The sequence below is a fragment of the Canis lupus genome, chromosome 26, assembly GCF_011100685.1.
Source record: "Canis lupus familiaris isolate Mischka breed German Shepherd chromosome 26, alternate assembly UU_Cfam_GSD_1.0, whole genome shotgun sequence".
NCBI classification, from domain to species: Eukaryota; Metazoa; Chordata; class Mammalia; order Carnivora; family Canidae; genus Canis; species Canis lupus.
The window spans coordinates 18,561,223-18,573,358 of NC_049247.1; the positions used below are offsets into that span (position 1 = coordinate 18,561,223).

Sequence of the window (12,136 nt, forward strand, 5' to 3'; positions counted from 1 at the left end):
GTTAGAGTTCATAGAACCCATAGCATCCCAATGAATTGTTTAAATGTTACGTAGTGACATTAACCTTTAATAATGCATTGCATCTTAAAGTTGGTTTGTTCTAGCCAGCTGGCTGTTACATATTTTTGTTTCCTCCTTTAGTGACCTTTTTATTTTTTTTTATTTTTATTTATTTTTTTTAAATTTTATTTATTTATTTATGATAGAGAGAGAGAGAGGCAGAGACACAGGCAGAGGGATAAGCAGGCTCCATGCACCAGGAGCCCGATGTGGGATTCGATCCTGGGTCTCCAGGATCGCGCCCCAGGCCAAAGGCAGGCGCCAAACCACTGCACCACCCAGGGATCCCCCTTTTTATTTTTTAATTTAGTTGCTTTATTATTTCTTAAACATGACTTGTAGCTGATTTTAATCTAATCTGAGACATGCCTTTCACTGCTGGATTTAATGTTCATATTATAATTTTGTATTCTGTATATCATATTATTATAAAATGGACACCTGTGAGTTCCGCTACCACCTGCTTCAGCAGTGGAATATTACCGGGTGGCAGGCAGTAGCTTCAGGGCTGGGTTACTCACATGGTTTCTGTGTAGTTGCAGGGAGGGAGATAGGGAAAACCAGCTGGCTAGGTGCTCTGTAGCAGTTACCTCTTTAAAGAAAGCTGTGATCAGGGATATGATAGAGTGGATCCCAGCAGTTGCTTAATTTAGGGTACCATTTATTGATCCCTTCAGGTGCTGGGAAAGTACCAAGTCCCCTACTTTGATTGTCTTCAGTTAATCCTCACATGAGCTCTTATAGAAAGAGTTGTAACATTCTCATTTTACAGATGAGGAAATGAGGTTGGGAGATGAAGTCATTTGGCCAGGGCCTCAGAGCTGGAAAAGGATGGAGCTACGACGCCAGCCCAGGCAGTCTGCTTCCCACCCCCTTGTGCTTTGCTGCCTGTAAATGACCTGTCTGTATGGCCCTCCTTAAAATAAACACCCACATTCTATATCATATGGTATTCATTGGCATTTTCTTCTAGTATTCTTTTTTTGGTAATGCAATTCTGAAGATCCAAACGGGGTTGAATTAGATTTGCAAGGGGAAATGAGCATGTGAAACTCCCAGGCTTTAGGTCTGTGGACAGGCCATCTCCACACCTCAGTTTAGAGTTCTTCTTTCTCAGCAGAAAACCGTCCCAAAGACTATTACCCCCACAGACCTGATTGAATGTCTCCCTTCTGTGTCCTTGCCCCCCTGTACCTGTCCTGGTGGAGCATGTCTCACGCTGTACTGGAATTGGGGATTTAATGGACTCGAGTCCATGTTCAGCCAATTCAAGGACTGCCCTGTAAACATTTGTACCCCCAGTACTTAGTATGGTGTCTGGCCCCTAAAAGACACATATTTGTAGTTCTTAATGGCAGAGTAAATTAATATATTATGCTAACATATATATAGAACTAATAATAAGTGATAGTAGTTTTTTTTATTATTTACTATATTCCAGGCACTATACAGGCTTACCTCATTTACTACCCTTCCCACATACCATGTCTTTTTTTTTTTTTTTTTTTCCAAACTGAAGATCTTTGGCAATCCTGCATGGAGCAAGTCTGTCGATGCCATTTTCCCAATAGCATTTGCTTACTTCATGTCTCTTTGTCACATTTTGGTCATTCTTGGAATATCTCAGACTTTTTCATAACTAGTATATTTGTTAAGGTTTATCTGTGATCAGTGATTATGATTCATTGACAGCATTCTTCAGCAATAAAGTACTTTTTAATTAAGGTTTACAATTGTATTTGTTTTAGACATAAGTCTTGTGCACTTAATAGATTACATTACGGTGTAAATATAACTTTTATGTGCACTGGGAAATCAGAAATTCATTTGACTTGCTTTAGTTGCAGTGATATAGACCAGAACCTGTAATACCTCTGAGGTACACCTGAAATTAAATTTTTTACATACTTTATACAATTGTAATACTAAGTTATGGTTTGCCAAAAAACTTTATCTAATCCTTACAGTAATCTTGGAAGGTAAGTATTCTTGTTACTCATTTCACAGATGATGAGATGAAGCTCAAGGAGATTATATGACTTGTTTAAGGTCACCTGCTGTTGAAGCAGTAGAGCCTGGTTTTGAACCCATATGTGTCTGACTCTGATACTGTGGTCTTTGCATTTAGCATACTACTGCTCTGGAGATTTCCACAATTGAGTTAAAGTAGAGAAATTACAGAATTTCTTGATATTGAAAAATTTTTGAGACGCCTCGCCCCAGTGATGTGATGACTTGCCATAATAGGAAAACAACAACAGCTACAAAGAATAGGTTCAGTGTTGCTTGGCAGTGATTCATCTTTGTAGACCTGCTTTTAGAGCGTATAGGACCTCAGTGTGGACTGGTATTAACCTGCTTAAAAAGGAAAGAGCTTTTATGTACCTGTTGTTATAGCAGTGTTTGTATTAGTTAACACAAAAATGGGCTTGATAAGCCAGATTGACTTGTTAGATTCAAATGTATAACATGAGCATATTGTGATGTCTACTTAATCAATGTTGAAAATAGTATTCTTAATGAGATGTGGAGTGGATAATGGGTGGGATCCAAGCTGGTGTCAATTAGATGGTCTGGCTGGCTCTTCTGTTGATTGAAGACAGTGAAGAGACTGAGACTTAAAATAGAGTCTGTCCTTCAACCCCTGAGCAATAGCTAAAGCTTTTCTTTTTATTATCCTAACTTTGTATGCTTACAATGCCATTCACTTCCAGTACTGGTAATTTGTTATATTCAAGGGTATTAGTTAATTATATTAAAAGTTATATTTAACATTTTGAATAATACCAAGGGTTTTTTAATAGTAAAAACACACTTATAATTTACAAATTGTGTTTTGGCGAAAAGATTTTATATTTTTGTTGGCTATGCCTAATAATGCAGTTGATTAAATAAAATCTCTGTGGTTCTAGAAGTTTGGATCCTTTTGATTTGGTGGAGTAGTTATTTCTAGAAATGCAAATTGACAGTTCCTACTAGTTGACACTGACCGATGTGAATGTCATCATACATAGACTCTGGATTTGGGGTGGAGGTAACAAAGGAAAAAACGGGCTTGAGAAAACATACAGATTCTGTGGTGTTGGTGTTATATAGTAGATTTGTTTCTCTTTTCTTTCAGACTGGTCGGATTGACAAATCCTACCCTACAGTATGTGGCCACACAGGACCGGTGCTTGACATAGACTGGTGCCCACATAATGATCAGGTCATTGCCAGTGGCTCAGAGGACTGCACGGTTATGGTAAGCTCCCAGGGTGTAGCATGCACAAAGGCCAGTGAGACCCACCTACTCCTTCCAAAAAGTGTGGGCAGAGGCTTGAAAAGCAGAAGGTCATAGCAATTTTGATTGTCCATTGGATTATACAATATTTTAGTGACAAAGTATAACTATAGATATAAACATAACTGTGATATAAGCCCAGGGCTTATATCAAAGACGTACTATATTGTCTTTCTTCTTCTTTTGTATGGGTGTCCACATGCTTAATGACAGTTGTCACATCTGCTCTGTGGAAAGATTTTGGAGAAAGCAGAATGGCTTTCCAGTACTTCTGTGAATGCCCTTGATCAACAATTCTTCTCACTCCTCTAAAGGAGAAAAAACATGGCTGGCATGAATGGTACATTATAGTGAAAGGTTATATGTAAAAAATGGGATATATAACAGATATTGGGAGATAGTAAGTTTTGCAATAAATAAAGTGCTTATTTCCAAGATAATATCAGAAGGTGTGTTCTGTCTAGTTGGACCCTGTTAAGAAAGTCCTTTTTATGCAGATACACAACATGAAAGATATTTAAAGTAGGTTCTTTACATTCCCTCATTTAGATTCCAAGAGTAGGTTAGTGTGAAACCAGGCTTTGGGATACTTTTTAATGCAAAGCTGCTTGTTCTTGATTATGTTCTTCTTAGGCTTAAAATGTAATTATTGGTTTGGATCAATTCTTAATCCTAGCCCAAAATATGTTGAAAGGCTACCATAAGCACGGATGGGGAATAATGTGGTAAGAGTAGAAATAAGTGAAAGTGGTTCCTATGTCAGTTGCAGGCAATCTCATGTCTGTCGGGTACAGGGCTTGGAGACCCACACTACTATTATTTCCCTCTTCATTTTCTGTAGACTGAGCCAGACTTAGAAACATTGTTTGGAAGGTTTTATTAATTAAAATTATTTTACATAAACACAAATTAATTCCTGAACTGTGTCATTTAAACATTTACTCATTTTTCCTCATGGACTTTTGGCTAAGGATAACTCCTCCTGTGATCTCATAATTTTGGCAGCCAAGTCACATTATAAAGAAATATGCTGCCGTTAAAAGGAATTGTTCTGCTTAGTGTTCATTGCTAAATTGATCATTTTCGTGGCTGCAGACACATTTTGCTAAGGGAAAGGAATATTATTTAGACCACTGATGCCAAATCTTCAACTAAACCTTAACTTCTTCTGAAGAAGCAGGTTTGATTCATCTTAAGAAAACGCCTTTTTTATTATAAAACATACTTAAACAGGGAAGGAAGTTCAGTGAAGTGAATACCCTCTAACCACCACCCAGGTTAGGAAATAGAACATTTTCTTCTCAGACTCTTTCATGCGCTCCTTCGCTGTGGTAACCAGGTAACCACTACTTCTACTCTTCGAATACTCAATTTCTGTTCTTCGTGGTTTTAATTACCCAAGCGTGTATTTCTAGACGCTGTAACTTAGTCTTGCCGGTTTAAAGAACTTGATGTCTTCTAAGTCTTTTGTAATCTGTAGCTTCCTCCTCCATTGTTTCCTTGTCCTTAACAATAAATCTGATGAAGATGCCTGACCTTTGACCTGCATCTTTCAGCTGTCTAGTTTTTGGTGATGGCACGCTCATGGTGCACTTTCAACATGCTTGCCTGTCCTCTGAATTCCCTTCAAATTGGCAGCTGGATCCAGAAGTGTGATCAGATTCAGGTTCAGTACCTTTGGCAAGACTATAGCTAGTGTTATTATGTCCTTCAGTCTAGAGGCCCATGATACCAAGATAATCTGGTCTTTGTTCTTTTTTGATTTGTGCAGTTATCAATGCTCAGTACCTAGATCCATCAAATCCTTAAGGGTCACAATATGGTAATGTTAAATTCTGTTATTTTGTTTTCCATTCTTAGCTGGTAAAAATTGAAAGGTGATAACCCCCTCTTATCTACTATTTGGTTGTCTAGTAGTACTGTTCATATAGGAAAGTAGTCTAGATGCTCATTTTTTCCTTTGACTTACCCAGTTTTCAAGATAATGAATTGGTTCTCTGTCTTTCTCAGAAAATGACAAGTTAGGTTCTCTACCCCTGACCCCACTTTCATTTCATCTTGAGCTTATGGATTTAAAAGTATTTCATGGGTTTTGATTCGTTACAATTCTTATTTCAAAGCTTAGGTCATCCAGTCTTTGTTAATGGGAACTTTTTCAAATTTCCTGAGGTTTTTTTCACATACCCTAGTTGTTTTTGATAATTTCCTTGCTATTTAGTATGTTAAGGTGTTCCAGGCTTGTCTTGGACATCTCTTTACCCAAGCTTCATACCAGCCACTTCTCTCAGAAGCTCTGGCTTCTTTTAATGGAAAATAGAATTTCTAGATCAGCCTGGATGCTAGGAATGTTCATTGTTACCATGGTGATCTTTTTTTTTTTTTAAAGACTTTGCAGTAAATGGGACTAGAATATACATACATATTTAAGGATAAAATACCCTGTGACTTCATCCTAATAGTCCTTGTTTAAATTCTGGACTGTCTAGTTTTAACCTAACCTCTTGAACATTGCATCTTTATCTCTCTTCTTGCACACTGAGAATCCAGGTCCTAAAGGGCTCAGAGGGTGAATTAGACTGTTTTGATCTGTCTCATGTGCTTTATCATATTATAGATACAACTAAGAGCAAAACTCAGAGCAAAAATACTATTATGACTACCAGTTGATGATTACAGAAAGTAGTTTTAAAGAACCACAGCTTTTCAATCTATGCTCTCTCTGTTCTTCCGCTTTAAAAATGATATACTTTCTATTCCAAGGTGACGTAGCCATTACATTTAACAGCCTCTCCTTAGTTCTGTAAGTCACTATAGTTAGTGCTCTCCATAGGTCCTTATATCTACTTCTCGTCATTTAGTCTAAGCTCCTTCCCTAGTAGATTCGAGACCCTAGTATGCTAGAACTCAACCAGAGAGTGCTCCCTTCTGGGACAGGCCCCCTGAGGAGAGATTGCAAAAAGAATGGAATCAAGTAGAAAAGGCTCATGGGAACAGTACTTTAAAAAATCCTTCTATATAGATAATGCCTTATCTGTGACCTTTACAGATTTTCTGGTTTTTCTGAATATAAAATCATTGGCGGGATCCCTGGGTGGCGCAGCGGTTTAGCGCCTGCCTTTGGCCCAGGGCGCGATCCTGGAGACCCGGGATCGAATCCCACGTCGGGCTCCCGGTGCATGGAGCCTGCTTCTCCCTCTGCCTGTGTCTCTGCCCCCCCCCACTGTGTGCCTATCATAAATAAATAAAAAAAAATTAAAAAAAAAATCATTGGCTCAGAGATTTTCCTCAGGTATCTAAATATATTATTCCATTTTCTTTTGGCATAAAGTTTTGATGTAAAAAAAAAATCAGATAATCTAATTCTCTCTCCTTTATAAACCATACGTTCTTTTTGCCTAGATGTTCATAAGATTTTTTTTTTTCTTAGAATACAGTAATCGTGCTAGAATATTGTTGGTTATTCTGAGTTGGCATTCCTAGGTTGATGGTATGTTCTTTCAATGTAGAATTTCAGGTCTTTTCTTCCCCCTCCCAGGAATATTTTCTCCAGTTATAGTCCTTAGAATTTGTTCTGTTTTCTTGCCTTGGTTTTCTTTTTCAGGGACACTTGTTAATCCATTTGCTTTGTCATCTTTACCTGTCTTCAATATTGGGTCAATTTCTCTCCCAACTTTTTTTCATGTTCATTTATTTTATTTTATTTTTTAATTGAAGTATAGTTGACATAGTGTTTGTTACGTTAGCTTCAGAACTTTAATCTTTTTTCTGCTTTCTACTTATTTCTTTGGGGGCATTATTATGTTTTTAATAATGTGTTCTTTCTTGGTTTGTCTTCATTTCTAAAGTGATTTTTCTTTAATTTCGAAAAAATTTTGCTGCCTTTTGAGTTTTCAAGTTCTGATATTATTTTGAAGTAGTGATGGTTTTTTTCTCATTTTGAAAAAACACTTCTTAGCATTCTTCTGTTGTCTATTGGGATGCTATTCTATACCTTGTTCTCTTTGTTTCTTATAGTAATTTGGGGGGCTTTGGCTTTTTTTTCTTATTTTTGATATGCATTTAATTGTTCTGAAGGTGGCTCAGTTTACACAGCCAACCTAACTTCACAGAGCTCCCCCTTCTGTCCTTTTCAGATAGTGTTCAGAAACGTGGTGGCTTGCTTTCTGAGATTTCCTGGCCTTTTTATTTGGTCTTTCTCCCTGTTATTTCTGTCCTCTGATTTGATTCCATTCCTTGGAATTTATCCTCATTGTGGAGCCTGTCTTGGAAGGGAGCTGTTTATGGTTCACTTCTAGAGTATGGGGTTTAGACTGCTCAAGCCCCTTTAGACCTTTGTATTTCGGGTCCCTATCATTGCTTGCTCTTGGAGAGGGCAAACCCTTCCCAGTTTCCACTGCTTGCCTCTACATTGGCCTGCTGCTGCCAGGTCTGTGAAGCACCCCATCACTACCCCATGATTTTTCCACACAGAGACCCCTAATACACAAGTCATATGGCTGTTGGTAGTTTTCCTCCTCCCACTTGGATTTGGGGGTTATCACGTAGTTCTGGGTTTTTGTTTGCTCTGTGTTTTTACAGAGAGACTTGAGGAGATCCCAAAATTGTGCTTGCCACTGATACCACCATCCTTCCAGAATCTTCTGACCTTGACCTTATATTGGTATTGCCAGAGTGAACATTTTGTAAATTAAGTAATACTTTGAGATTAATCCTCCTCTTAGTTTGCTTTTTTAAGCCCTTAAGTGTGGCACTGATATTTTAATTGTTTAATATCCCCCAAATCTTTTTTTTTTTTTTTAAGATTTATTTACTTACTCATGAGAGACACACAGAGAGAGGCAGAGACACAGGTAGAGAGAGAAGCAAGCTCCCCTCAGCAAGCCCAATGTGAGTCTCATTCTGGATCCCAGATCATGCCCTGAGCCCTGAGCCCTGAGCCAAAGGCAGATGCTCAACCACTGAGCCACCCAGGTGTCCCCATTTGTTATTATTATTAGGGCAATTACAAGAAGCTTCTATAGTTTAGCAATTGAAATGAAATTTTAGGGATCTCTGGGTGGCGCAGCAGTTGGGCGCCTGCCTTTGGCCCAGGGCGCGATCCCGGAGACCCGGGATCGAATCCCACATCGGGCTCCCGGTACATGGAGCCTGCTTCTCCCTCTGCCTGTGTCTCTGCCTCTCTCTCTCTCTCTCTCTGTGACTATCATAAATAAATAATAAATAAAAATTAAAAAAAAATGAAATGAAATTTTAAAGAAATAGTTGATTATCTCCAACTGCACTTTCTCAGTACCTCATTTTTCCCTTTGCTCTCCTGAAGGTAAAAGAACACTATGATAGACCAAACCATTTCAGACATAACACGATTTTTAAATTTTATTTTTACTATATTATTATTTTTTAACTAATCTCCACGCCCACTGTGGGGCTCAAACTCATGACCTAGAGATCAGGAGTCACCTGCTTTACTGATGGAGCCAGCCAGGCACCCAAGTACTATTTTTTAAAAACAGAAATGCTTTCAGTAGTTTCCCAAGCCTAGGCTGTTGGTAGTAACCCAGGAGCTCAAATAGTAGGTAGTGTAACAAGACTTCATTCTAGTAAGAGAAGAGTCTTTTTTTTTTGAGAAGAGTCTTAAGAAAAGTCCAAAGATGGGGATTTTGGAGCATGTGGAGGCCACTTACATGCTCTCAACCTCATTTACCTTATAGGTAAAATAATAATAATAACAACAAGTGTAAAATAATAAAAACAACAAGGAAGCTATAAATATAAAACATGTTACTATTTTTTACATTGTACCTATAGTGGATTCATAGCAGTAAGAATATCTTTAGCAAATTTTTTTTTTTTTTTTTTTTTTATTTATTTACTTATGATAGTCACACAGAGAGAGAGAGGCAGAGACACAGGCAGAGGGAGAAGCAGGCTCCATGCACCGGGAGCCTGATATGGGATTCGATCCCGGGTCTCCAGGATCGCGCCCTGGGCCAAAGGCAGGCGCCAAACGGCTGCGCCACCCAGGGATCCCCCCAAATATTTGTTAAAAAAATAAAATAGAACCACTTTGTCAAATGAACTGTAAAAGAATTATTTTTTATTTTTTAATTTTAATTTTAATTTTTTTTATTTTTAAAGATTTATTTATTTATTCATTCAGAGAGAGCGAGAGAGAGGCAGAGACACAGGCAGAGGGAGAAGCAGGCCCCATGCAGGAAGCCCGATGTGGGACTCAATACCGGGTCTCCAGGATCACACCCCAGGCTGCAGGCAGCGCTAAACCGCTGCGCCACTGGGACTGCCCTTTTTTTTTTTTTTTTTTTTTAAGATTTATTTATTTTTTTCATTCAGAGAGAGCGAGATTATTTTTTTATTTTAAAATACTTTACTTATTTATTCATGAGAGACACACAGAGAGAGGCAGAGACACAGGCAGAGGGAGGAGAAACAGGCTCCATGCAGGGAGCCTGATGTGAGACTTGGTCCGGGAATCCAGGATCACGCCCTGAGCCAAAGGCAGACTAAACCACTGAGCCACCCAGACATCCCAACTATAAAAGAATTAAATTGAGATTTCTTTTTCTTTTTTTAGAGAGAGAGCACCTGACGGGGTCAGGGTAGGGAATGTAGCACAGTGAGGCAGAGGAATAAAATCTTAAGCAGGCTCCATGCCCAGCACAGAGCCTGTCGCAGGGTCTCCATCACACAACCCTGAGATTATGACCTAAGCAGAAATCAAGAGTTAGATGCTCAATGACTTTGCCACCCAGGCGTCCCTAAAAATTAATTTTAAAACTGCTTTTTGTATTTATAATTTTAATTCTATTAAATCCTAAGCATTTAAGCATTGCTTTGTTAATTTTGCAACCATCAATTCAGTAACAGTGATATCTCTTTCGTTGTAGGTTTAGGAAAAGGAGTGCCAGGCTATTGGTACATTCCTTCATCTTTTATAAATGGCTTCTTTAAGCAGCCTAAAAGTAAATTATATTGGTGTATCTTACCTTGAATGTACTTAAGAAAAATATTATATTTATTTATTCATGAGAGGCAGAGACACACGGGAGGGAGAAGCAGGCTCCCTGTGGGGGACTTAATCCCAGGACCCCAGGATCATGACCTGAGCCAAAGGCAGATACTCAGCCACTGAGCCACCCAGGCGTCCCAGAGCCACCTAGGTGTCCCTGCATGTCCTTTTTAGCAGTTTCTTATCCTGGCAGAAAACAATTATATATAAATTATATAATTTTTAGCAGTTTCTTATCCTGGCAGAAAACATTTTTAAAAATTTTTAGCAGTTTCTTATCCTGGCAGAAAACAATTATATATAAATTATATATAAACTTTTCCCAGAAATTATGCTCTGCTTCTAGGTTTTTTCAGACTTTTTGTACTTTTCTCCAACAATATCTTCTCATAGAGAGTTTTAAAGATTGTGGCTACTAAGTATTTTACTTGGGAAAAGTTTAGCTCAAGAAAATATTACTATTTTAAATAATACAAAGAGGAGCCAAGTTAAGTTTAGTGAATGACATTGATTCACCGTTGTTCCTTATCTGCAGGGAGTAATCAAACATAAATGCAAAAAATGGCCAATTCAAACAGTGGGTTGCAATCATTGTTTCTCCCAGAGTCTGGGAGAGGGAAAGATCTTGGAAACAGAGTATTTGTCTTACTAGTCTCTGGCTAGATGTTCTCACCAGTCCCAAAATCTGTGACAGATTTTCCTAATACAGCTTTTGCCTTGAAATAAAAATGGAAGTGACTTTGTAGTTGGTGAGAGTGAATTCCTCAGTCATTCTGCAGGGCTTCGTGTCATTTCTGTTTTGTGCAGATTGCATCTGGGCCATTTGCCAGTAGGTGTTATAACCTGGGCACATTAGAAGCCAGCTCTCAGTTCTTGATTTTCCCAAAACTAACTTTTTTTTTTTTAAAGACTGTATTTATTTATTCATGAGAGACACAGAGACAGAGAGAGAGAGGAAGAGACACAGGCAGAGGGAGAAACAGGCTCCATGCACGGAGCCTGATGTGGGACTTGATCCCTGGTCTCCACGATCATCAGGCCCTGGGCTGAAGGCTGCTCTAAACTGCTGAGCCACCCAGGCTGCCCGAAACTAATGTTCTTAATGGCCTGGTTTATTTAGGCAGTTTCTGTAGGGGCAGTTTCTGCTGCTCTGTAACTGCTACAGACTCTGTGAGCTTCTTCCTGTCTCTTAAGATCATCTCTTTCTTCACTTTCCCTTTGGAATTCGTTTCCTTAGCACTTAAAAAATATGGCCTTTGGGAGGGAATACCCTTTTTATGACTGTAACTCTAGTGCTAGACCAGTAGCAAGTTCAAGAGAGGTAATTAAAATAGGGAAGCAGTGTCTAGAAATGCTTGTGTGTGCTTTAAATTTGCACTGTGTTTGAGACACAACACCATTAATGAATTGGATAAAAATTACTCCTTGAGAGAAACCCAAGTTTCTTTATTTTCATCACGCTTTCTTCTTTTTTTTTCAAAGATTTTATTTTTAAGTAACCTCTACACCCAGTGTGGGGCTTGAACTCACAACTCTGAGGTCAAGAGTCTCATGCTCCTCTAACTGAGCCAGCCAAGTGCCCCATTCATCACTTTTTTCCTATTGGAACTGTTCTCTTGAGCTGTCCTTTTTCCATTTTCAGAATTTCACATGTTGAAAAGGATTCCAGTGATACATTAGTTCCTGAACATGTGCTTCAAGTTATTTTTTCCCAGAACCATGATGGGTTTTTACTAATTGATTTGCTTTTTCATCTGGAAGCCCTT

The 12,136-nt window shown here is 38.5% G+C and overlaps 1 protein-coding gene across 1 annotated transcript in view; it reads left to right on the forward strand.

Moving 5' to 3' along the window:
* CORO1C (coronin 1C) overlaps nucleotides 1-12,136 on the forward strand; it is a 75,316-nt gene that overhangs the window by 45,906 nt on the left and 17,274 nt on the right. Inside the window, exon 3 of the mRNA XM_038575432.1 lies at nucleotides 3,182-3,304. Coding sequence (XP_038431360.1) covers nucleotides 3,182-3,304 — 123 coding nt within the window. The remainder of the gene's footprint in view (nucleotides 1-3,181; nucleotides 3,305-12,136) is intronic.